Source organism: Babylonia areolata, chromosome 1 (assembly GCF_041734735.1).
Source record: "Babylonia areolata isolate BAREFJ2019XMU chromosome 1, ASM4173473v1, whole genome shotgun sequence".
Lineage (NCBI taxonomy): Eukaryota > Metazoa > Mollusca > Gastropoda > Neogastropoda > Buccinidae > Babylonia > Babylonia areolata.
The window spans coordinates 36,868,704-36,894,953 of NC_134876.1; the positions used below are offsets into that span (position 1 = coordinate 36,868,704).

Consider the following 26,250-nt stretch of genomic DNA (forward strand, 5'->3'; position numbering starts at 1 on the left):
TTCTGGTGATGGTGGAACCTGGCTCTGCGTGTTGATTTCTTCGGTGTTTCCCAGAGAAGATCTCGAACATGTCGCCCGATGTTTCCTGCGAGGATGCTGGCTCCTCTGCCGTTGGGGTGGACAGCGTCTCTGAGGGCGTTGGTCTTGAGGTTGTCGTTCTTTATAAATGATATGTTTTTTTCGTCAAACAGTTCCGAAGCCACCATTGCGTTGAACAGTTGTCTCTTGACCTCCAGTTTTGAATCTTTGACGGTGGTTGCTGAACTTACGATGAACTTTGTTGTTGGATTTTTCTTTGCAGTGTCTTTCACTGTTGAGGTAAAGAAATTACTGACTTCTGTTGTATCTTTTGATCTTAAGTCGTTGATGCCACAATGAATGACAACAGCTTCAGGCTTTTTCTCTGTGGTGGTGACAGCTTGAAGTAAATTTCTGGTTTCAGACACTGTGTGGGATTTTTGCATGGAGGCTTTGAAGTGGTATGATCTGCCCAGTCTGTTTTCCTGCACACGGTTGAGCACGGAATCATGGAGAATTATTACCTTGGGTAATTCCCCGTTTTCTTCTTTCTGCACAGAGCATGTATTTCCAGACTTTGTACTTTTTACGTCATCCATCGTCTTTTCGTCACAAGACGTCACCGATTTTTCAACTTCTTTTTTCTTCTTTTGAAGGGCAGTTTTGTCTTGGTGGCTTGCTCGTTTTTTTTCTGCTGCCGGGTTCTCTGGTAAGGAAATTCTGGCCACGTCGGCGTAGGTAGGTGTAGGGCTGGGGCTGGGGCTAAGACTGGGGCTTTCAGTTTGTGTTGCCTGTGTTGTCATGGAAACAGGTTCCATTCTGCAACGTTTTGTTGGCTCCTGTTGTCCCCGTACAGTTGCTTCCAGGGAAGAGACACGATCACACAAAACCATTATTAATTTTCTTAGATCCATGATCGTGTCGGACATCTCGGGAATGTTGTGTGTGTGCATGTGCATGCACATGTGTGTGTATGCTACCTGCTGAACTGGTGGTAGATGTGACAGCACTGTCTTTATTTTTTACTACCAGGCTTTCATCGTAATGTTATTGTACAGCAGGTGGACATGCTTGAAGAAAAGGTGGAGTCAATATCTTCAGCACATAGCATTAAAGAAACAAGTGTAAGATTTTGTGCACTTTCATGCTTCTGAATTTCAAATGTTTGCAGTTACTTGAATGAGGGGGAAGAAAAAAGAAAAAAAAACTAATCAAAACGTCACTACTAGGTGTACCTTTCATGCTGTATTGTAAGACTGTTGTTTCCTTTCAACCTTTTCATACTTCAGCTCTGACATGGACCATGCATAAGTTCAGGTGGATGTCTTTATTTTAGAACTGGTATGATCAGTTGTGCTGATTAATAGTTAATAAGGAAGTGCAAACAAGAAAACAAGTTACATAAAGTGATGCATACATATTGATTTTTACTTCATGTTGGAAAAAAACCACCTGACAAATATCTAAAACTAGTAAAAGGATGTTCATTTTTTAACATTAATGGAGCACATTATCCCCGATCGTCTTTAATCAAGCAAGTTTTTTTTCATATAATCATGTTGGAACCTGTCACTTATCAAGATTTATTATTAACATCTGCTATCTTGTAAGTCTACAATCCTTCCTGAACCTGAAAATATTTTAAATGTTTATGTAGATGCAATAGTTTTTGAGTTTCAGCCATTTTAGTAACCCTACCATCAAAACTGCAGTATCAGACATGCTGAAAATAAGCATTTTCCCCAGAATTTATGACACTGGCATTCAGCCAATAACATTAACAGCTAACTGACACTAAATTGAGGTATGCTATGTATTATGTAGATCATATATGAAGAGTTTTGACTATGATAACCTATTAGTTGCAATTCTACACGGATTCCAAAATGTCGATTTGCCAGACTTGCTAAAATCACCATTTTTGTGTGTGAAAAATTCAAAACTCAATCTCTCAAAAACTGTTTGAGATATTGCTTTGAAATTTGGTGTTGCTTGTTACTTTATTCCACTCTTTCAGGCATGCAAGTATGAGGCTTCTGCTATGAATTCACTACATAAATATGTAGTAGAGTGAAACTGAGAGACCGAATAAAGTACAAGATCAGCACTCTATGTTATGGATGTATTCACAAAACTGCCCCTTCCTATCTCTGTGGCTGCTTTCACCTCTACACTCCATCTCGCTCACTACGATCGGCTCCGGATCCACTCTGTTTACGCATACCCAAATTCAAACACTCAGCTGTTGGCCGCCGTTCTTTCTCTGTCTCTGGACCTTGCGATTGGAATGAACTTCCTCTTTTGCTTTGTCAAGTCTCCACACTCAGCTCTTTCAAGTCTGGCCTTAAAACCCACCTCTTCCCAAAATAGCCTCCTTTGCCTACCTCTTCCTTGTCTTTAGTTTCTACAGTTTTAGAGTTATGCATGCTTGTGAATGACTGGTGCGAAAGCGTTTTGATTTGTCTCTGCACAAGATTTAGCGCTATATAAATACCATTATCATTATTATTGAAAAGAGAAATATAAAAGAAAAATAAGAAACTAGTAATGAAGAATAACATAAATAAATAAAAACAGCTATCAGGAAATTATTACTATATTCTATAAATGTGCATAGCTTCATATTGTTAGAATGCACAATTCAAGTTTTTACAAAACACATGATGTATTTGGAATAGAGTTACTTCCCTTGATCGTTTTGAAGACAGTTCACTGATGCTGTGTTTGGTGAGCCAGATGACAGTAGTGCAAGTTGCTCAGCTTGTAATATACACTGTCACTGTGTAAAGCCTTTGAGCACACTGCTCAGGTGGGTGTTTCTTCCTATTTTTTAAAGTATCTTTTTACATATGTACATGTTTAGTTATTTTTGGAAGTTTTATATTTTAGATTTGTACAAGGCTTAACAGACGCCATTGTTCAACATGTTATCATAACAACATTTCTTTCTTTCAGTTCTTAGTGAACTGGCTCAGTGCATGGTGCTGAATGAATTACTAGTAGTGTGACCTTCTATTAGGATTATTATACATTTAATCAGACGGTCTGTCGATAACTAAGCCATTTGAGGAAAACTGTTGTTTTTCAAAGATAGCTTTTCCAAGGCATAAAGGGAGAGATTTTGCTGACACGGTTTTGGTGTGCTTCCGCTTGTTGGGGATGGGAAACACCTCTTGGCGGGTTGTTTTCAGGAATATGGTTGTTGGTTGGTTTTCTTTATGAAGACCAATATAATCAGTGGTGGCCAGTCGCAAAGTCTTTCTTTTATTGTCTTAAATGATGCCTTTGCTTTCAGTAATATTTGGCATCAGGATTTTTTAGCCCTGTAGTTTTTTTTGGCACTTAAAATTCACATTACTTGCTTCACTTGAAATTAAGTCCTGTTCATATTTCTCCCACACCTCATGGTACACATGGAAAATAGTTGTTTTCTGTTTATTGGTTGCAGAAGGTTTTTTTATTGTCATGTGACTTGCTGCATCACATGCTGTCCACTGTACCAATAAAGTGGAACTACTGCAAACCTAGGTGTTTGGTGTTGGACTGGATGAACGAACTCAGACCCAGGCAGACTGCATCCTCAAATAGCACCCTGCCGTTATAAAACACACACACACACACACACACATATATATATATATATATATATATATATTTTAAGGTCAGGTATTGGTATGAGGAGGGAAGGTGTGGGTTGGCTCCCTGAAGAGGGGTGTATGCTTGCAGGTGTGGGGGTTGTGACACCAGAAATCTGAGTGGTGCATCACCTGAGAAGAAGAGCAAAGTTGAACTGCTGCTGCTGGGTGAGGTTGTCAGTGGCTGAGGCTACTGGCAAAAAAACCTGCAGAAGGCCCAATAATGAGAAAGATCCACCACAAACTGGAGCTATGGGGGCTGGAGGTGCTCTGACATAGGTACCAGAGTGCTGGGCCAGTCCAAGAGAGATAATAGCTTCCTCGAACAGCAGTAGGCTGCAAAAGCAGAATTGCATCTCTTATCACTGGTCGCTGGTGAGAGGTTAGGTGTGGTGAATGTTGCACATATACCGTAGTGGGCCACCTTCCTTCCTCTGCAGAGGAAGGGCATACCTTCTTCTTCTTCTGCGTTCACTCGTATGCACATGAGTGGGCTTTTACGTGTATGACCGTTTTTACCCTGCCAGACTCCGTTTTCGGGGGTGTGCATGCTGGGTATGTTCTTGTTTCCATAACCCACCGAACGCTGACATGGATTACAGGATCTTTAACGTGCGTATTTGATCTTCTGCTTGCATATACACACGAAGGGGGTTCAGGCACTAGCAGGTCTGCACATATGTTGACCTGGGAGATCGTAAAAATCTCCACCCTTTACCCACCAGGCGCCGTCACCGTGATTCGAACCCAGGACCCTCAGATTGACAGTCCAACGCTTTAACCATTCGGCTATTGCCCCCGTCACATACCTTCCTGAATTGGAAGGGGAAGGTCGCATGTGGGATCCATGCACACTGCGCAGGGCTGCCACCACGGGTGAATATGAGGCCACTAAGTGCTGTGCCAGGCCAAGGAAGGTAATCATTCCAACTACTGTAGGTTGCAGGAGCTTGAGTTGTGTCCATTGGTGACGTGGTTGCCAGATAGGGGTTAGGGTGCATTCTGTCTGCTGCAAATGTCCTCTAGTGGGCCACCTTCCTCCCTGTGTAGAGGGAGGGCATCCCTACCCTCAGGAGGGGCATGCCGTGTAAGCTTGGCATGGACACAACCACCACCATGGGCAAATGAAGAAGGGGGGCCAAATCCACTGGCATGCTATGGGTGGTGCATCCCATTTTGCTGAACAGTGATCCATCCTTGGGAATGTTTCATCCGTGTGGACCTCTTGTCAGACTGTGTGGTAAGATGGATATAAAGAAACTGATTAGGGCAGCTTGAGCACTGACAGGTACCAGGCTCAAGTACTGCCGGAGCACTTTGATGTGATAACGCTAATATCTGTCTATGAAGAAGTACGAGTAATATGACCAACATTTGTGGAAAGTTTGATGTTCAAAGATTGTCTCAGAAGCAGTGTAGGAGGCGTTAGAAATGTGTAGACCAACTTTCGGGGAGAGGTGGCAGAGAAGAAGCAACGGAGTTGGCAGTGCCCCAGAAAGTGGGAAATGAGTGTCTGCTGACTGATTGCAATCTGGGCTTACTTTTGGCCCAACTGCCCGAACAAGTGAGATAGTCTTGACCAACCTTTTGGGGGAGGTGGCAGAAAAGCAGCAGCGGTGTTGGCAGTGCTCCAGAAAGTGGGAAATGAGTGTCTGCTGATTGATTGCAATCTGAGCTTACTTTTGGCCTGACTGCCCGAACAAGTGAGATAGTCTTGTGTCCTTTTGGAACACATTGTAACATGCAACAACAGGGAGTCAATGAAACGACAGGAAGAAAATGTAAAAAAAAAAATTAGCCGCTAAGGTATCACATGGTCAGGAAACAAAGATGGCTGCAAGAAAAAGAAGGAGGCGCATAAGTAAACAGAAGGGATGTGATATATTAACTCATTGGAGATGTGCTGGAGCTTCAGCGCTGATGCTCCGTCCACACAGCACGACATGCCAAAGTGTAAGATACAACGAATCTCCGATTTTTCTTTCATACACTCAGCAGTGTTCAATTAAAGGGAAACTAATCAGGCTGTCTTGAGGGACCAGTCTAGGAAAAATTGAGTTATTTCCCCTTGACCATTAACCGCGTGAAAGGCCTTTTTTCTTGAATTTTCTTGACCCGGTCAGAGGTCACAATGCTTACACAACAAACATGGCGGTGGAATGGACGTACTCCCTGCGTGAGGCTGTCGAAATTGTGACAGAAGGAGGATCACGCATTGAACGTGAGCTCCTAGACACTGATGATGAATTCTCTGATGATTTTTCTGATGATGATGACATTCAGTTAGTTCCAGATGATGATTTTGAAAGTGACGACGAAACTTTGCTGACTGACCCCTACGGCGCTGAGACAGAAATTGACAGTGACACAAGTGACGGCCATACTGCAAGACAAGGTGACCTGATGACTGTAGATATTGGCGACGAGGAACAAGAGTACTTGTATGAGTGGGTAAAAGACCTGACAAACTTCACACTGGCTGCACCTTTCACTGGGACCCCAGGACTCTCACCGACTTTCCAGACACGTCCACTCCTGTTGAAGTGAGTGTGTTTACAATTTGATACTTTGCTAATTTATTTCTTGTGTAAATAATGTTGATTTTTACAATTTTTTATGAATAATTTGTATAGATTAATGTAAAATTATCATTTTCTGTGTGTGCACTTATCAAATTGTGTGTGTGGGTGTCTGTGCAATGAGTGTGTCAGTGTATTATGCGTAGACGTGTCTGCGCATGTGTTATTTATAGTCACTCCTAGTCCTCCACCCCCCCCCCCCTTTTTTTTTTTTTTTTTGAAATACATGCAAAAGCTTTTCTTTCTTTTTTTTTAATGACAGCATTGTCTGTTAGAGAAATTCAAAACACTTTACACATATGAGGAGGAGATCTGCCAGACACAGGAGCAGAAATGGGGAGACTGAGGCCAGGCAGTCACTGGCCTGCTAACATTCCACCCACCAAGGAGCAGTAGACCAGGAAAACACAGAGAGGGTGCAAGGTGTGTTACGCCAAACACAAAGCACAAGGAGGTGAAAAATGCAAAAAAAAAAAAAAAAAAAAGCCACCACAATCATGTGCAAACAGTGTAAAGTGCCCCTCTGTGCTGTTCCATGCTTTGAGGTGTTCCACACAGTCAAGGACTACAACAAATAATAATCTAACTGCAGCAGAAATATGTAAATTTTTTCCCCTTTTTTTCAAGTGATGGATTTGTATGGTTTTGCGTTTTCTGTCTTTCCAGTGTTGTGATCTTCTATTTATTTATTTTTTTTTAACAGTTTGTTAAGCAACATTTGACTTCAAACTGATTCATGAGAATCAGGGAACCTTACTGTGTGAGAAAATCATCTTATGCTTCCTTAAGGATTATCTGATGGATATGACATGCCTGGTGAGTACAGTATACCTATTTTTCATTTATTTTGTTTTTGTTTTTCAGTATTTAGTTACATAATTTAAAATATTAAAAAAAAAATAAAAAAAATAAAAAATTAGCAGCATTTAATGAGAAAACCACTTTAAAATGTTAAAAGAAGAGATGGTAAACTTTCTAGTGATATATAATTTGTATGTCTTTGTCTCTGTGTGAAAGTGTGTTGAATTTTTCAAATATGTCCATATTTGGCCGTCACAGCAAAACTACATTAACTATCTAACTATGTCTCCATAGAGTTAAGGGTGGCTTCTAGCCACAGCTACTTTCAATTCTCGACTTGGGTGGACCGGTAACTAGTTTGCGCAGGACAAGACTCGGACTCCTGCTGGAGTCTGCATCAGTAGGTCACTGAATAAAATGTGTTTAATTAAACTAATTTTAAGGCATGTAAGTCTCTCCACTGAAAACTCTTTTTTAAAAAGAATCACCCTGGCTTCCCGTTGAGCAGAATTAACTGGAACTACACTTCAGTATCATACTGTTTTACTTTTTGTCACAACAGATTTCTTTGTGTGAAATTCAGGCTCCTCTCCCCAGGGGGACCATGTCATCACAGTGCAGCACCACCCATACATTTTTTTTTCTGTCTGCAAGTGTTTTTTGTGGATTTTTCTTCAGAATCTTTTTCAGGGACAATCCTTTTGTTGCTGTGGGTTCTTTTACTGCACATGAGACATCTGACCTTTTAAGCAAATATCTCCCTTCAAGGTCTCTCCACTCTTCCACTGATAACAGAATCATTTGCAGTACTAAATTCAACAGTGAGGCACACAGTGGCAGAGCGTTGAGTTCTTCAGATGTATAAGCCTTGAATTCACTGCCTTTTTCATATCCTCACTCACATCTTTTAAAAATAATCCAAAAACATTATTTTTCAAGCAGTGTCTACACAATTCCTTATTCTATGAATCCAAATCTATTTATTTAATGTGTGTGTGTGTGTGTGTGTGTGTGTTCCAGCGTGCTTTGAGATTGTAAAGTGCTTTTAGAGTTATGAAAGGTACTACTGCTATAATAATAATAATAATTATTATTATTATAACAAAACCAAATAACACACATATTGCCTTCATTTCTTTCATCAGCTATTTCAATGATAAAAAGAAAAATCTTGCAGTCTGTTCCAGTAATTGTCACTTGTTAAGAAATCACAAGTCAGTGTCTTTTTAATCAGAGTAAGTCAATCTTTCCCTATCCATGTGCCTGCTGTACACTACTAAAATGAACTTAAATAAATTTGTGATACTGGTACTTCTGTGTTGAACAGGAACAGGAGACAACTGTTAACAATGATCATCACATTAATCGTAAAATCATTCTATGTACCCACCCTTCGCACAGTTCCAAGAATTCATCAGGAGCTTGTGGCCAGTATCTGTGACACTTGACTTTCCCTGACTCCACCTCCTGTGTCAGCATAGCCACCACATTGGACCCTGCCTCCCACACCATTCTCCAAAAGTGGCCCTGTGTGGTCAGCAGAGGACCCTGGCAGGCAATGTAGCACAGGGGTTCTTCACTGTCCTTTACACTTAGGTGTATATCACTGGCATTGATGTAGTCATTACTTCCTGGACTGTTGGTTTGGAGTTTGATGCGATTGTAGTCATCTAAACAGACAGATCTTTCCAGACTTAAACATCCATCAGTGGAAAACAATAAACTCAAACACTAAAAAGATTCACAGAATATTTATCAAGCATGCGATATGCATTATGCAAATATAACAAAAAACAAAAACAAAATAAAAACAAAACAAAAAAACTCTCTCATGTTTTCAGTTTCCATAAAGAAGGGGAACAGGGAAAAAACGTAAACTATCAGTCACAGTTTGATTTTTGGCTCACAAATGTTTGCACAAAACGCAAATCTGTGTAATAACCCTGTGTTTCAGTTGTGTGTGTGTGTGTGTGTGTGTGTGTGTGTGTGTGTGTGTGAATTGTAAAAAAACTGGTACATATTTTTAAAAATTCTGTAGGCTTTGTTATTGGGTTAAAAAAAGAAAGAAAAAAGACTGAATTAAAACAAAACAAAAACAAAAAAAACAAACTCTGAAAGTGAATAAAGAATACAAAACACGTGCTGTTTTCAATTTTTGTGATTTTCCAAAGACATGCAATTGTCTTGAAATCATTGTTTTGTTTTTGAAATATTTTCAACCTGTTCATTATGAAAAGTAGTCCAATCATTTGGACACTAATATAATATTTTCTGGACAACACACATACAAGAACAACTACGATAAAATAAAAAAAGATATACATATGATTCTGTGTGAGTAACATTTCGACATTGATGAAATTGTCCAATCCTTTCAGTCAAATATGCTTTCTTGAAAAGAAAATCATCATGTCCATCAGTAGAGTCAAACCCAAGAACTATTTTATTTCAAACACATTTCTGCCTGCCCATGCTGACAGTCTACAGTACTTTTTCTGCCTTCCTGGATTTGTCTGTATCTGATAAAGTGTCTGTTGTGCATAGAAACTGGTTTATAATAATAATAATAATAATAATGGATACTTATATAGCACACTATCCAGAAATCTGCTCTAGGTGCTTTACAAAAACGCTTTTGTTAACATAAAACATTATATCTATGTTACATACACATACCAACATGTGACCACACACACACACACACACACACCTCAACAGATTTCTAAATTAGGTTATCATCAACAGATTTCTAAATTTGGTTATCATTCCAAAAATATAGAAAAAGTCAATGCAGCCTGTGCTGTGTGAGTCTTTTTCAGTCCACTGTCACCTTGCCTGGGAAATTCAGGGTTCAGGGGCAATAAAAAAAACTTTTTAAAAAAATTGTAAAAAAACTAAAGGAGATACAGAACGAAAGTAAACATGTCAGTGAAGGAAAATCAATGTGGATAGTAAATGTGGGCTTTTTCACAATTATTTTGAATGTAGATAACTAAATAGGCATTTCAAAATGAAGATAATAATTTTCATGCATTAAAAAAGTCCATTTCCACCTCCACAATACGACGTCCAAAAAGAAAAGAAACACAATACAGCTGGAAATAGCATGCATATTGTCTGATTATACCTGTAGCAGAAAATAAAATGGCTCATAGTTTTATGATAACAATCATAACTCTTTAAGTCATGGAGCTGAATAACTGCCCCAGCAGCAACAAATGTGGGTTTGGTCAAGATTAAAAAAAAAAAAAAAAAAAAATCGATCATGGTCTCAGAAAGAATGGATGGAATTGACTCAAGCCCATCTCCTCTGACAATATACAACACTGGCCTCCGTCAGATACTGGACAAGCATGCCCCTCTCTCCACTCGCCTTGTTACTGACCGTCCCCTGCCCCCTGGATGACTGATAAACTGAGGGCCGCCAAGTGTCGACAACGACAGGCCAAGCACGTCTGGCGCTCCAACAAACTGACTGTCTCCAGACAGATTTATGTCAAGGAGCGAAAAAAAAACACTGAATGACATGCAGATAGCTGCAAAGCATCAACATTTCAGCGCCTCTATCAGTCAGTGTTCCACGTCCAAACAGCTCTATGCTGTATCAAACCAGCTCATTGGCAAAATTAGAGAACTGTTGCTGCCAAAAAACATTCCTACTCAGGATCTCCCTGATGCTTTTAGTAATTATTTTAATGACAAAATTGTAAACATCCGACAAGAACTGGATGCTAGCCCACCAGAGGACCGATTTAATGATTTTAAAAGAAATTTAACATGTTTTAGACCTGTCTCTGAAAAAGCTGTAAGAGATTTTATTCTTAAATCTCCAAGTAAGAACTGTGACCTAAATCCATTGCCCACTAACCTTTTGAAATTATGTCTTGATGACCTTCTCATTTTGATCACCAGAATTATTAATCATTCTCTAGAGTCAGGCACTGTTGATGATTGTCTTAAATTGGCCATTGTCACCCCTCTTTTGAAAAAGCACAATTTGGACACAAATCAGCTAAAGAACTATAGACCTGTCTCTAATCTTTGTTTCATTTCTAAAATCATCGAAAAAAGTTGTGTTACATCAGCTCCAGGAACATCTTGATGAAAACGGCCTGCTTGAAACTTGTCAGTCAGCTTATCAGAAAAGCCATAGCACAGAAACAGCCCTTCTTTCGGTCACAGATAGTCTCCTCTCAAACACAGACAAAAGACTTACATCTGTAGTGGCATTTTTAGATCTGTCGGCAGCATTTGATACAATTGACCACCAAATTCTTATCAATCGTCTTAGCGCTACCTTTGGCATTAAATCTACTGCTTTAAAATAGCTTTCTTCATATCTTTCAAATTGTCATTTCAAGGTTAAAGTAAAACATAGCACCTTAAAAGTCATTCCTCTTGCGTCTGGTGTCCCTCAGGGATCAGTCTTAGGGCCTATCTTGTTCACTTTGTACACTCAGCCTTTGTCTGACATCTTCAAAAGGCACTCATTTGCTTACCATAAATATACAGATGACACAGAATTACAAAAAGCCACTCCACCATCTGATCTTAAAACATTCATTACTGAACTGGAAGCTTGTGTAGCAGATGTAAAAACATAGATGGACAAAAACAAGCTAAAGCTCAATGAAGACAAAACTGAACTCTTAGCTGTTGGAGACCTAACTCGTTTCAAGGCAGCAGAAAAGGACCCAGTCACATTTGGCCCTGCTTCAGTAGCATTTCAAACATCAGCCAAATACCTGGGTGTATATATTCATCAAACCTTGACTATGAACGACCAAATTTCATTCTTGTGTCGCCGATGTAATTTTCATCTCTGAAGGCTAGCCTCAGTTGGACCCTATATAACAGAGAAAAATATGGCTCAGTTGGTTTCCTCTTTTGTCCTGTCTAGACTGGATTACTGCAATTCCACTCTCGCAGGTTTACCATCTTCCTCCATCAACAGATCACAGAAAATTCAGAACAATGCTGCACGACTGGTTCTTGCCAAAAAGAAATCTGACCATGTTACACCTCTGCTGAATCGGTTACACTGGCTTCCAACTGAGTCCCGCATTCAGTATAAGTTAACAACACTCGCCTTCAAATATTTTGACAAGTCTCTTCCATTGTATCTCTCCTCTGTATTGGAAACATATCAACCGCACAGAACATTAAGATCCAGTTCTGAAAAGCTGCTTAAAGTTCCAAGGACTAATCTCAAATGCGCTGGAAATAGGTCTTTCAGAGCTCAGGTTCCCCAAGTGTGGAACTCTCTACGTTCATCTGTTAGGAATGCCTCTGATCTACATTCCTTTAAGTCAGATCTGAAAACTTACCTTTTCCGTAAGCATTTTTGTTCTGGGCGAAACGGTTAAACCAAGGTATGCCTGTTAACAAGTATCTTTGTACTAGTATTTTTGTAGTCCTGTGTATTTTATGTAGTTTTGGTCTTATATGTGATGGCATTTTTTTCTATCTGGTTATTTTTTTAATGGGCGTGTGTGTGCGTGTGAATCAGAATCAGAATCAATTTTAATGTCAATTAAACCTGAACAAGGTTTATAAGACACGCATGCAAAGTTACATGAAACCAAGCATAAAAAAGCAAAACAAAATAACCCACAAGTTTGTCTTCCAGTATTATGGATATGTTTTATTCTGGAAGAGAAACAAATCTGAAAATAAATGTAAACTACTATTCTATAATAAAATTACTCGTGAATACAGAACCAAACCTTATTTGCTTGAAGGATATCTTAATTATAATCAAAAACAATCACTGTGCAAATCAAGAATATCCTGTCATGATTCAGCAACAGAAAAAGGCTGAAATTTCAACATTCAAAAAGAAAGGAGACTATGTTTACAATGCCAAACAACTGAGGATGAATTTCATTCCTTAGATGACTGCGAATTATACAAAGAAATTAGAATAGAATTCATACAAAAAATTCAAAATTACATTCCAAATATTATTAAACCCAGTGTGTGTGTGTGTGTGTGTGCGCGCGCACGCGCATGTGTGTGTGCATGTGTTTGTGAGGATACAGTGCTTTGGTACGCATGTGTTAGTGTGTAGGCATGTTAGTATGTCCGAACAGAATTCTATGTTAGAAAATAAGAAATATCTTAATGCTTATACAATTTTGTTTTTAGTGCAGTTGATATTTAATGTCAGCGTGTGTGTCTGTCTGTGTGTGAGTGTATGTGTGTGTGTCTATAAGGGAGGGACATCTATATATATATATGTGTGTGTGTGTGTGTGTATGTGTGTTCTATGAAAAGCATTTTGTTTTAATCTAAGCCTTATTTACTTCATAGCTTTTATAATCTGATTCATCTCTTAAGTGTGCTTTTTCATTCATATGAACACACTGGATGTTTTCCATTGTCAGATAGCGGTTGATGAGTTTTTTAAGGCATGTTTATAGTCTACTGGATGATGTAAGGCACTTTGAGCAGCATTGGTGCTGGATATCGCACCACAGAAAAACTATGTATTATTATTATTAATATTATCATCACTGATTTGTAATCAGCGCGTTGGTGACAGCTGAGTGTTGGGTCTTTTGCCGTTTCATTTGCAACTTCTTCTACTGTCATTGCTTTTGGCCTTGATGTTGTGACAACATAGTTCATGTACTCCTCAGCTATTTTCTCTTCTCTGCCACTTGGGGTCAGGTTCACTGGAATGACGACTGAGATAATCTGCTGGATTATGTCCTGGTTGATAATGTACAACCATTTTGTATGGTTGCATCCGCATGATCCATCTCTCAATGCGTAAAGACAGCTGAGTTCTTAGATTATTGAAGATTGGCATGAGAGGTTTGTGATCAGTATACACAGAAAATGGAGTGCCAAAGATGTAAATGTGAAAATATTAACAAGCCTAAGTTATGGCTAATGCTTCTCTTTCAGTTTGTCAATAGTGTTGCTCTGTAGGGGTGAGAGTTCTACTTGCAAACTGGATGATGTGACCTTCTTGTGTCAGTACAGCTGATATTCCAGCTGGGCTGCCATCAGTGTAGATCTCGGTCTTCTTCTTTGGATCAAAGTAAGCAAGTGTTGTTGATTCACTGAGTGCTTTTTTTTTTTTTAGTTTCATAAGTGCTGTGTCATGCTTTTCTGTCCATGAAAATGGAGTAGATTTGTTAGTGAGCTGCCTCAGATCATGTGTCAAAGTGGCACAGTTTGGTATGTGATGTGCTCCACTGAAGTTCATCATGCCTAGCAGACTGCGAACTTCTGACTTCATGATCTGCTTGTGATGTACCAAAGTTCACAACACCTTTCAGACCACTGAGTGCTTGAAGTATTGTTTCTTGAAAAATCTCACTTGCTGAGTTCACACCAAAGAACAGTCAACACATACATGAACCTTTCCAGGTTATTTTGGCTTAGGAACAACAACAATAGGGGACACCCAAGGTGTAGGACCTGTAGCATTTTCAACGACTCCTTGATCAAGATCTTTTTAAATTTGTTCTTCAGTATGTTTGCGAACGTGAAATGGTATGCATCTATATGGTTGCGCAACAGGTTGGACATCTTCATCAATGTGGAGTTTGACTGAAGTGTCTTTAGACATCCTAGACCAGTGACCAATTCTGGAAATTCTTTTGTTAACTCATTTTCAATTGAGTCAACCTTATTCACAGTGGTGACGAGTTGTAGTCCTTGTGAAGTTTTCCAGCTCAGAATGGGTCGTTCATTCCCAGCTACAACGCAGATTGTTGTAGTTGTTTCAGCTGTGTCAGACTTCAATGTTGTTCTGAATGTTCCTATCACAGGAATGATTCATGTTCGTGATAGTTTCAAAGTAGGATGAGGGCAAAGATGTTTTTTCTGACAGTAGATTTATTGTTGCTCCTGAGTCAACAAGAACATTCATTTTTATGCCTTGAATGGAAACATTAAAATGTGGGAGTCTTTCAGTGTTAACACTTGTTGCATAGACAAATGTAGCATTACAGTCTGTATCTTCATCTGAAGATTCTGACTTTGTTCATGTCAAGTTCGTTGACATGGTATGTGTGCGGTTGACACTTGTTCTGATCTCGCCTTAATGCTGATGGGTTTGCTTGTGGTTTTGATCTACACATTCATGCAAAGTGTGATCATTTTCCACAATGTCTACATTGTTTTCCAAATGCAGGACAATTGAGTTGACCACCTTCATGAGACCAAGAACCTCCACAGCTGCGACATTTCTGTGAATGAGGTGCTGATGTTGTGTAGGGCTTTTCTTCTGTTTCTTAAACTTAAGATGATGAACTGATTCCCCTGCTTGCATGGCTGCTGATTGTTCTGCTGTTAGCTGAAGAGTACGTGCATATTTGAGATCAGTTGATGTCAGATTTGGATTGCCAAGTCCTCTGATTCTGGGTGATTGACAGCCTGATATAAGTTGTGATCTGATTTCCGCATCAGGATCATGAAAGTTGCATGTTTCTGCATGTTGTCTAAGTTGATTGTAGAAATCATCAATGTCTCCTGTCTGCACAAGTTTTCTAAATGTGAATCTCTGGAATTCTACATTTGCTTGTGGATTGAAGTGGTTTGTTAAAACTTCACATAGTTTGCTAAAGTGTGTTTCTCCTTCACCTGGTGTAACCTGATCATGTGGCAGTGATTCAGCTATGTCATTTAGTTCATCACCTGCATATGTCAACAAAAGAGCTTCTTATTTTGATCATTGTGCATGTTGTAGGTTACAAACAAGTTTTGTTCTAGTATCGTGATCCACTTCTTCCATCTGATAGCTCTACCTTCTGATCAACAGTCAAATGCAGGATATGACGGTGAAGCAACACATGAAAACAGGTAACATTTGAGATTCTTTTATTAAGAATCAAACCATGTTGACTGTCAGGGTCAACTCAACTGAAATCTATATCAATAACTTCCAGTTCAAAAGTAACATGAAAACTGAATACTGAAACAGTAACCAAAACGCATGCAATGTTATGCCATAATAATTATAATGCTACATGGCTCCCACCAGAATGTTGCAGTGTGAAGAAAATGAAAGAACAAGAATTCTAAGCAATGTCTTATGTTTAGTTTGTTCAAATCAAAATAGGCCTATGAGCAATGGTAAATCACTGAAATATCAAAATAAAATAGGCCTATGAGCACATCAGGTACATGTGCATTCAAAAACGCCAAAGTCTGTAAATTGTTCTATATTTAGTTGGTTTCTGCACCAGTCTGTCTGAGTGTGTTCTAACTGGTGTTGCATTAGAGTCAGACAGCAAAGGATACTCTTGTTGACAGACTTCTGTTTAAGTACTTGCGGTGTCTTTGGTACCTGCTGGTCTGTCTGGACCACTACACTCAGTCCGTGGAACGTTGTGATTTGTTGCTGGCTCAGGAACACCAGAACATTGAGGAGTGTCCGATGTAACTGGTGTTGAAGGAAGGGTCTCAGAATGTGAATAGTAGGCAGGTTTGATTCTGTGGACGGAAATTCAAACTGGCTTTCCATTTTTCAAGATGTCAAAATTTCTTCTCCGAGTGGGCTTGAACAAAAAAGGGTCTATCATAGGGCCTCACCAAAGGTCCCTTGCGGGCTTCATGGCGAACATAAACTTGGGTGGCAAACTGCAAATGTCCAGGAACACATGGAATTGATGAGCCATGATGTGCAGGAGGAGGAGGAGCTAGTTTCCTTAAGTTCTCTTGGAGCTCCTGAATGAAGGTGTTGGTAGGAACCAGTTTGTCTGTGCATGGGGTTGGGAGAAAGTCACCAGGTACTCTGACGTTTGTGCCAAAGGTGAGAAGAACAGGAACTGCATCGAGGTCCTCTTTCCAAGCTGACTGAATACCGAGTAACACAACTGGCAGTTCGTCCATCCAGCCTGGTCCATTGAGGCATGCTTTAAGAGCTGCTTTCAGACTGTGGTGGAACCTTTCTACCATTTCGTTGGCCTGGGGATGGTAGGCAGTGGTGTTTTGGGGGCTGACACCAAGTACCATGTGGAGTTAACACCACATTGCACTGACGAACTGGCGGCCTTGATCTGAGGTGATAGTGTCTGGAACTCCAAAACATGCAATCTAAGTGCGTAGAAGGGCCTTGGCACTGGTGATAGCTTCTGCATTGGGGAGGGGAATGGTCTCAGGCCATCTTGTGAATCTGTCGACTATGGTAAGCAGATAGTTGCAGCCTTCTGATAGAGGAAGAGGTCCGATGAGATCTACATGTAGATCACCAAAACGTCTGTCTGGAGGTTCAAAAGAAGACAATGGTGTTTTGATGTGGCAGCCAATTTTGCTTGCCTGGCATGAATGGTAGGTCCAGACCATATTCTTCACGTCCTTCTCGAGCCCAGGCCAGACGTAACGGGCTGAGATGGCATTGAGTGTAGGTTTGGATCCAGGGTGGGTGACAAAGGTTGTGTAATGTCTCAAAGATAGTTCTTGTTCATGATGGTGGGACAACTGGGTGAGGGTGACCTGTAGAAACGTCACACAGTATTTGAATGCCATCCAGAGAGACATCCTGGAGATGTAGAGACCCTAGTTTGGCACACAAGTCCTTGACCTTGGGATCACTGCACTGAACTGTGGCCAGTTGTGTGAGATCCACCGCAGGAACTGGTGAAGTACATGCAATTAATGGCTCTGAATTTGTAACAGGGGCCCGGGAGAGTGCATCAGATACAATGTTATCTGACCCACTGATGTGTCTGATATCTGTTGTAAACTCAGCAATGTAAAAAAGCCAACGTTCTTGGCATGGAGATCTATCAGTCTAACTAGTGAGAGCATGGATCAGCGGCTTGTGGTCTGTGTAAACAGAGAATGAACTGCTTTCCAAAATATACCTAAAATGTTGGATTGCACTGTAGATAGCCAACAACTCGCCATCAAAGGTGGAGTAATGTTGCTGGGTTGGTGACAAGTTTCCTGGAAAAAATGTGATGGGTCTCCATATGCCATGATGCTCATGTGACAACTCTGCTCCTGTGTCTGAGTCTGATGCATCCACAGAAAGTTTAGTTTCAGCTTGTGGATCTGGATGATGTAGCATGACTGCAGAGGCCAGTGCGGATTTGGTTACTTGAAAGGCAGTCTGACATTCAGCTGTCCAGATGAGCTTCTGGGACTTGCCCTTTGTGGCTTCGGTCAAAGGTAAAAGGCATTTGGCGATTCCTGGGAGAAATCTATGGCAGAAGTTTATCATTCCAAGAAAACGTTCAAGGGCCTTCTTGTTTGTTGGAGCAGGAAAGTCTGTATGGCATGAACTTTCTCAGCTGCTGAGACCAAATGTCCCAAAAAGTTCAAGGATGACTGACCAAAGAGACACTTATTGATGTTAACGACTAGACCGTTCAAGCTTAGTAAATTGAAAATGGTGTATAGATCTGTCTCATGCTGCTCTGGGGTAGTGCTTGAAACAAGGATATCATCCAGGTAAACAAAACAGTAATCTAAGCTCTGTAAGATTCCATCCATGAGCCGCTGAAAGGCTTGGGCTGCGTTTTTCAAACCAAAAGGCATTTTCAAGAACTCATACAGGCCAAAAGGTGTTATAACTGCAGTTTTGGGAATGTCTTCTGGTGTAACAGGTATCTGGTTTTAGCCATGAACCAGGTCAGTTTCAGAGAAGATTGTTTTTCCATGAAGATTGGCATTGAGGTCTTGGATGTGGGGAAGAGGTTAACGGTCAACCTTCGTAATGTCATGGAGTTTTCGATAGTCTCTGCATGGGCACCAGCCACCACTGCTTTTCTTGACCATATGTAAAGGTGAAGACCAAGGAGAACATGAGTGGCGAACAATACCGAGGCACTCCATCTCGCTAAATTCTGTTTTTGCTGCAGTTAGTTTCTCATAATCAAGGCAGCGGGCACGTGTGTGTACTGGAGGGCCAGTAGTTGGGATATGATGAAACACACCATGTTTGTTGTCTTTGAAAGATGGAACTAACAGTTCAGGAAATTCTTCTACTACTGCTTCGTATCTAGCCTTTGCTGGCTGTTGCTTTTGACTACACATGGAAACTCATGTGGGTCGTCCACGACCCATACCGCTGTCGCTTTTGACTACACACGGAAACTCATGTGGGTCGTCCACGACCCATACCTTTTAGAGACAAAAACCTGTATATTACTCCACAGCTTGTGTGGGTTGTGCACAACCCATACTTTGTAAGGAGACAAAAACCTGTATATTCTTCCAAAGCTTATAACAAAATATAGAAAAGGAAAACATATCGTAACAACTGATTACACACACATGCGCTCGCACACGCACTCACAGACTCACACAAACACATACACTCAGAAGAAACACATGCTCATGCATTCACACACACACACACTCACACACACAACTGATCACACACACAAACGCATAACACCACATGCATATACATACAAACCCTATTTATACACACAGAGATAGATAGATAGACAAATAGATAGAGAGAGAGAGACAGACAGAGAGAGAGAGAGAGACGGAGAGAGAGTCTGAGAGAGAGAGAGAGAGAGAGAGAGAGAGAGAGAGAGAGAGAGAGAGACAGACAGACAGACAGCGAGACAGAGAGACAGACAGCGAGACAGAGAGAGAGAGAGAGGACTCATAGCATCCTATGCACGCACAATCAAAGATATTCAGTCACACAGGCACATGCTATCAGAGAAAGGGATGGAAGGGCGTTATAGCTGAAGACAGGCGAAAGGGATGGGGCAGGGGGGGCGGGGGGGGGGGGGGGGGGGGGGGGGGGGGGTAGTGGGAGAGTAGTGGGGTAGTGAGGCTATTGAAAGTAAAACTTCTTTATTTTCCTTCACTAATTGCAAATTAAACCTTCTGAAATCACTATTAAAAAGGCATGGGTCGTGCATGACCCACACAAGCTTTTGAGGGGTAACCACATTTTTTTCCTCTTTAAAAAGCATGGGTCATACACGACCCACACAAGCATCCATGTGCAGTTAAAACGCCACCTTTAATTACTCATGAACTAATTAATGAATTTTTTTCATTTTTTGGCAAAAGTTGGCCTTTTAGGTGTACGAAGCATTTCTGAAAAATATTAAGAATTGGCTGTACGACCCACGATAGCCAGCGAAGGCTAGAATGAATTTTGTGTATGCCTGGGGTTTGACTAAGAGAGCGAACAAGTTGTGCATGTATCACAAATCTGCCGTCAACGGAGACCATTCTTCTGTTTGTGAGGTCAGTTGTCAGCTGATGAGAAGAAAAGAAATCTGCTCCAAGGATAGGCTGAGTGACATCAGCTATCCAAAATGTTTGTGTAAATTTGGCTTCTTTAACAAATTGAAGTGGAATGTTTCGCCTCATGTGTGTGCTTGTGTGTGACTGTGTGTGTGTGTGTGGTGGGGGGAGGGAGACGTGGGAATGAATAATTTTAAATAATGTTTGGTACCTTGTGTTCAGTTTTTTCTTTTTTGATAATTACGTGTGTGTCCTATTTGTAAATGCCTAGGGCTTATTTTCAAGATTAGGTGAAAATGCTAATAATAATGATAATAATAATAAAGTCTTCTACTGATACTAGCTGTATTGTCAGAATAAATTATGAAGATAAACTGTTTGCAATGAAAAGAATTCTGACTTCATGGACGAAACAACAGATAACCCCTTTTGGAAAAATAACAGTAATGAAGACCTTTGTATTCTCAAGAATTGTGCATCTTCTCATTAATTTACCTGATCCCCTTGAACAATTCATCACTGCATTAGAAAAAGAATTGTTCTCATTTTCATGGAATGGCAAACCAAGTAAAATTAGAAAGTCTGTTGTATACAAACAATAGTGTGCGGGTGGTCTAAGAATGATAAACGTTAGAGCTTTTCTTGCTTCCATGAGAAGACTCATGCCTGAATCTAGTTGGAAGACCCTTACTTTTAATATATATCCAATGTTGACCGATGTTGAATCTTTTGCTGCATGTATGCAGAATATGCAAATGTTGTCATACAAAAAACTGATAACCCATTTTGGAAGGATGTAACAGAATAGAATAGAATAGAATAGAATAGAATAGAATGTCTTTATTACCAAGTGTACTGGGGTCACAAGGAATATTGGGGGGTGGGGGGGGGGGATAGTACAAAACAAGGTATGAACATAAATAAACAAGAGAGGCAAAGCCTTCAAGACTCACTTGTGATACACTTAAAAAAAAAAAAAAAAAAAAAAATCCAAGCTTTTTATGTATTGAGTATAATTTCAAAATGTAATGTTTAAGATGAGAAAGATCAGTTTAAAGCAAATTAACTCCCCTAGCATTAATTAAGAGTAATTTCCCTTTTTTACTATCTGCACCAAAACGTTTGCAAAATAAATAAAACTTCCATGCTTAGCAAAAGAAGTTCCTGTTTGAACAAAAAATGATAATAATGACTGCTCTAGTTGTTGGGTGAGAATATCAGATCAAAGTGCCAAGTTTAGAGAATACAAAAAATATAAATATAACAGTAAATGCAGTTTGTATATAATTAGGCTTCATTATTTTATTTTTTTGTGCCCATCCCAGAGGTGCAATATTGTTTTAAACAAGATGACTGGAAAGAACTGAATTTTTCCTATTTTTATGCCAAATTTGGTGTCAACTGACAAAGTAGTTGCAGAGAAAATGTCAATGTTAAAGTTTACCACGGACACACAGACACACACACACAGACAACCGAACACCGGGTTAAAACACAGACTCACTTTGTTTACACAAGTGAGTCAAAAATCATACACAAACACAGATACAGTAGAAATTAGGATACATACATGTGCATATCACTACAAAAACTTGTGCATAATGACACATGCATGCACATACACACACAAATGAAGGTTTCAAGCCAAATGAAGGTTTCAAGCTAAAATATTGAGTTTTTTCTTCCTGTTGATGTACCTTGTAGCATGTGATTATCATCAGCATAACCAGAATCACTTCAGTTGATCAACAACATCATTGCTTTTGTTTTCTATCATGTTTTCCTAGTTACCATAGAAAACGTTTTGGGAAAAATCATACAAAATTCCAGCCACCTCTTCTGTACTGTACGTTCTGGCAGCAATGTTGACACACTCAACAGCTTTTCGCTTTATAAAACACAAAAAAAAACCCCATAAAATCAAGCCAAAACTTAATGAGAAATTGTTTCAAATACTCATCAAGGCAGTTGCCATTTGTAATGAAGTAAGCAGAAAGAGTTACTCATAATGATCTTGGCAAGCATTGAAAAAATGGTTGGAAACGATATTCCAAGGACATCAAAACTGCTTTTCTACAAGGTCACTTGTTAGAAAAAGATCTTTATATTAGACCTCCAACAGATTTGATCAAGAAAGAGATCTTTATGTTAGACCTCCAACAGATTCCACCAGTTGAGTGCCTATCAGACGTCAGCTGACATCCTACAAAAAGTGTTGCCATCGTGCCTACAATACGTCCACTGATGTCCTGCATATGCTCCGAAATTTCCTTCATTGGACTTGGAGTTTGGTTCAATTCACATAAACAGACTGTGAGCGGTTAGTCCGATGTGTCTGGATTATAAAAAAAAACCCTACTTAAATGAACATACATCAGGCAGAAGACCCCTTTCTACTCGATAATGATTTGCTCACTGGACAACGCAAACACGTGTGGAAAAGGGTTCGCATCATGTGCAAAAACAGGCATTGAAAACTTTGTCCAGTAAAGAGAGTGGTCCCAGTCAGTGGATTGACAAAATTTTGAAAGCTGTGCTTGTGATTATGGATAGCTGAAGCGATGGACACGGATCTTTCTTGTCTGATGATTGGTTTGAACAGGAAGGTGAATGACAATAAGACGACAGGTCAAATTCCAGCCAGAGGGTGTGGAAATGGGCGTGGCAGGTCATGGCAGTTGGGTGTCAGTGAATTATCATTTCAGTGCATATGGCCGGAAACAGACAATGGCCATTCCTCCACAATTTTCATGAAAAGCAAGGTTGAACATGCACTGGACATGAAACACATGCATTTTGTTTTTAACACTTTTTGTCACTGAATCTGATGGTTTACTTGTTTGAAGAGGAAGCAAGGTGGATGTACAGCAGACACTTTCATCGGCCCATGTGGAACTTGGAAGGAGTGAATGTCATCAAAAAACTTCACCCTCTAACTTGGGAAAGCTCTTAGCTGTCAAAATGCATGCCTGCTGAGTTTCTGAGAATGGGACTGACTTTTTATATATTGACTATAACCATGTTTGGCACTGTTGGGACAGTGATTCACTAATATGTCTACACAACTTGTGATTTCTTTTGTAAACTTATTGCCTGTTTAAATTTCTTCTACAGGGGAGCCCAGATTTTCCTTCATAAAAATGTTTACTTTCTTTCTGCATCTCCCATAGTTTTTTTTAACTAGAATTTTTTTAAATTCATTACCCCCGAATCCTCAAAATTCCCTGGCTAGGGAAGAACACTCTTTTACAAAATTCTCTGGCACTCAACTGGTTAAATTAAATCAAATTATAGTGCTTAGAGCCTCGCTGACCACTAAGTCCATCTCAAGGCTATCACTAAGTTAACATCTACTTCAAGTCAAGGGTGAAAAAGTACAATAAAAACTAATCACTGCTTCAATCTTTTCACTCAAAATGTTTAAAAATCTTCCAGTTTGAAATATTAAAATCTGATTTAAAAAGTTCACTTCTTTCAAGAAGCCCATTAGTGTCCAAGGCGGGATATCATGGAACAAATTCAGTCTAATGTCATGCAGATCCCAGCAGTCAATGAGCATGTGTTTCACTGTGAGGGGCTCGTCACAGGCAATACATCGAGGGGTCTCTCCCCTTTTAAGAAGTAAGAATGAGTGATTTTTGTCTTGGGAAAATGGATTAGTGCATATCCATCAAAAAACATATGTGGACTTCAATTCTGCAGTCGAAATAGAAAACAATATAGTGTTATTAACCCTTTCACTGCCAGGAAAATAAGATTTAAGTGAAATCTATTTGCCAGGGTTTTCCAAAAAAAACGGGTACAAATTTTCAAAATATTCTGTGCTCTTTGTTATTGGAGAAAGACCCACAAAAGTATATATCTCTGAAAGGTAAATGAATAAAGAATACAAAACACATGACATTTTCCCATTTTATATATTTTTAGTGACATGCTGTAGTTTTTGAAATCAGTGTTTTGTTTTTTGTCACATTTTCAACTTGTTCATTACAAACACTTGTCAGATAATTCACACTAAAATATAATATTTTCTGGACAAATGGATATCTAGACACACAAAATCATACTAGAACAACCACAATAAAAAAAAAAAATTAAATGAAAAAGAGATAGATACACAATGCATTGTGACTTCTCCATGTGATAATATGGATGTGAGGCCACACCCCCTCAGTCTCCAACCCCCCTCCTCTTCACCCCTCTCACACGGTCACTTTATCCACTTCTCATCAGACTGCGTTGGCTGAGTGCCAAGAAAATCACTCACACACTGTCCTGCTAATGATTCGGTCAGTCTGTCATCTGCTATGACTGTACAGCCGACATCACTCACTGATAGTCATATCTTGGCTAGTCTCTTGATTGCTCCCTTTTTTTTCTATCAAATCGTCCTATAAATGTTCATCAATGTCTTCTCCTTCAAAGAAAGCAATCTTGGTTGATTTAGTTTGCCACGATCGCATGTCTTGAGCACGGTGTCAGTCTGACATTTTATTGAGTGAGCGAGGAGAGGAGCCAGACAAACACTGCGGCCAGTAACCCAACCAAAATGTTCAAATGAAGGACTGCCTCATGACATTGATGGTGTTTCTAGCTATGAACAGAATCTACAAAGATTCTTCGAGCTAAAGCTACCAGCATTTTTGTCAACTAACTGAATGCAAAGCAGGGAAAAGTCAGAATATTTCAATGACGAGTTATCTCGTCATTGTGGCAGCAAAGCGTACATGCTTGCCATGAAGAGTTATCTCATCATATAAGCAGCCTAGGGGTTAAAGGACTCTGTGTTACAGAAGCTGAGAGGGATATTTTCAGGTGAAAATGGGTCAGCTGCTGTCTGTTGCTTATCAAAGCAGACCAGACATTCTATTTGATATTTCGAATTTGATGAGCTGGATAAAACTTACAACAGTCAGTGACTTAAGTGATCTTAACAAAGTGATCAGAAAACTGAAGGCTGAAGACATTTCATTGAAACTTCAGACTCTTGTACAGTCAAGCAGTTTTATGCTAAAATACTTGCCAACAACGAAGATGTGTTCAAAGATGCCAAATTCATAAAAATCTCGATTTTCATTATTTTGACCCTTATGAGGTGTTTATATGCATAGCCAAGAATAACTGGCTGCGACTTAAGCCAGGTTTTTGCATGCTGCGTCCCATTTAATGTGTGTGATGTAAGTTAGCAACAATGTTGTGTGACTTGCATTTGTGAAATCTATTGCTGTCCATGCATCAAATTCTAAGGTAAACACTTAGTGATGTATGCATTGATGTAACTTCCCTATTATGCAAAATAAATTATTATTACTATTTTAGCTAAAAAAGAGAACATGACTGCTATTCATCGATTTGTCAATTTTAAGATAAAAGTGCTTAAGTCTAGTTGTTGTTTTTTTAAACAAAACTAAACAACAACAAACAGAAAAACAAAACAAACAAAAAACTTACATGGAAGCACATTTCTGTATCTGTTTAATGATTTGTTTTCTGGAAGTTTGGCTACCTCCATGTTGTCTGTTGCCTTCATCTGCCGTAGTTTCTGAAACATGTGAATAACATGTTAATTTCCTTCATGACTGAAAAAATGTCTAAGCTGACAGAAATTGTAAGGTCACTGCTGTCATCAACACATCATGATCTTTATATTGCAATAATATAATCTTTGGCTCTTCAATCACATGAAGTATATGTTTAAAAAAAGAAAAAAAGAAAAAAAAAGACAACACCAACAACAACCAAAAAAGACGTGTGTCTGTGCAAGTGTGATTGTATAGTTTTGTACATGTGCTTTCTAGGATTTTTAAAATACAAATTTTCTATTTTATACATACACCTTAGTTATAAAAAAACAACAACAACTGGACAGTAAAATCCCCAGTTTCTTTTGGTGTACTGAGGAGGGTGGGGTGGAGAGGAGCAGAAGCCAGAAACTGATCACTGGTTCAATAAAAAATGAAGTTACATTGCTAAATAAACTGTCAAATTATATATAATGTTGGACAGTGAGTTGTTCAAAAAGAAAATCTAAAATATTA

The 26,250-nt window shown here is 39.4% G+C and overlaps 1 protein-coding gene across 6 annotated transcripts in view; it reads right to left on the reverse strand.

Annotated features, from left to right (window-relative positions):
- LOC143282461 (tyrosine-protein phosphatase non-receptor type 13-like) overlaps positions 1–26,250 on the reverse strand; it is a 590,260-nt gene that overhangs the window by 71,305 nt on the left and 492,705 nt on the right. For 5 of the 6 annotated variants that reach the window (XM_076588135.1, XM_076588121.1, XM_076588127.1 and 2 more), the window contains 2 exons: positions 25,664–25,754; positions 8,424–8,703 (listed from right to left, as the gene is read on the reverse strand). In XM_076588135.1, the coding sequence (XP_076444250.1) occupies positions 8,424–8,703; positions 25,664–25,754 (371 nt within the window). The remainder of the gene's footprint in view (positions 1–8,423; positions 8,704–25,663; positions 25,755–26,250) is intronic. The other variant, XM_076588144.1, reaches the window with a different exon arrangement.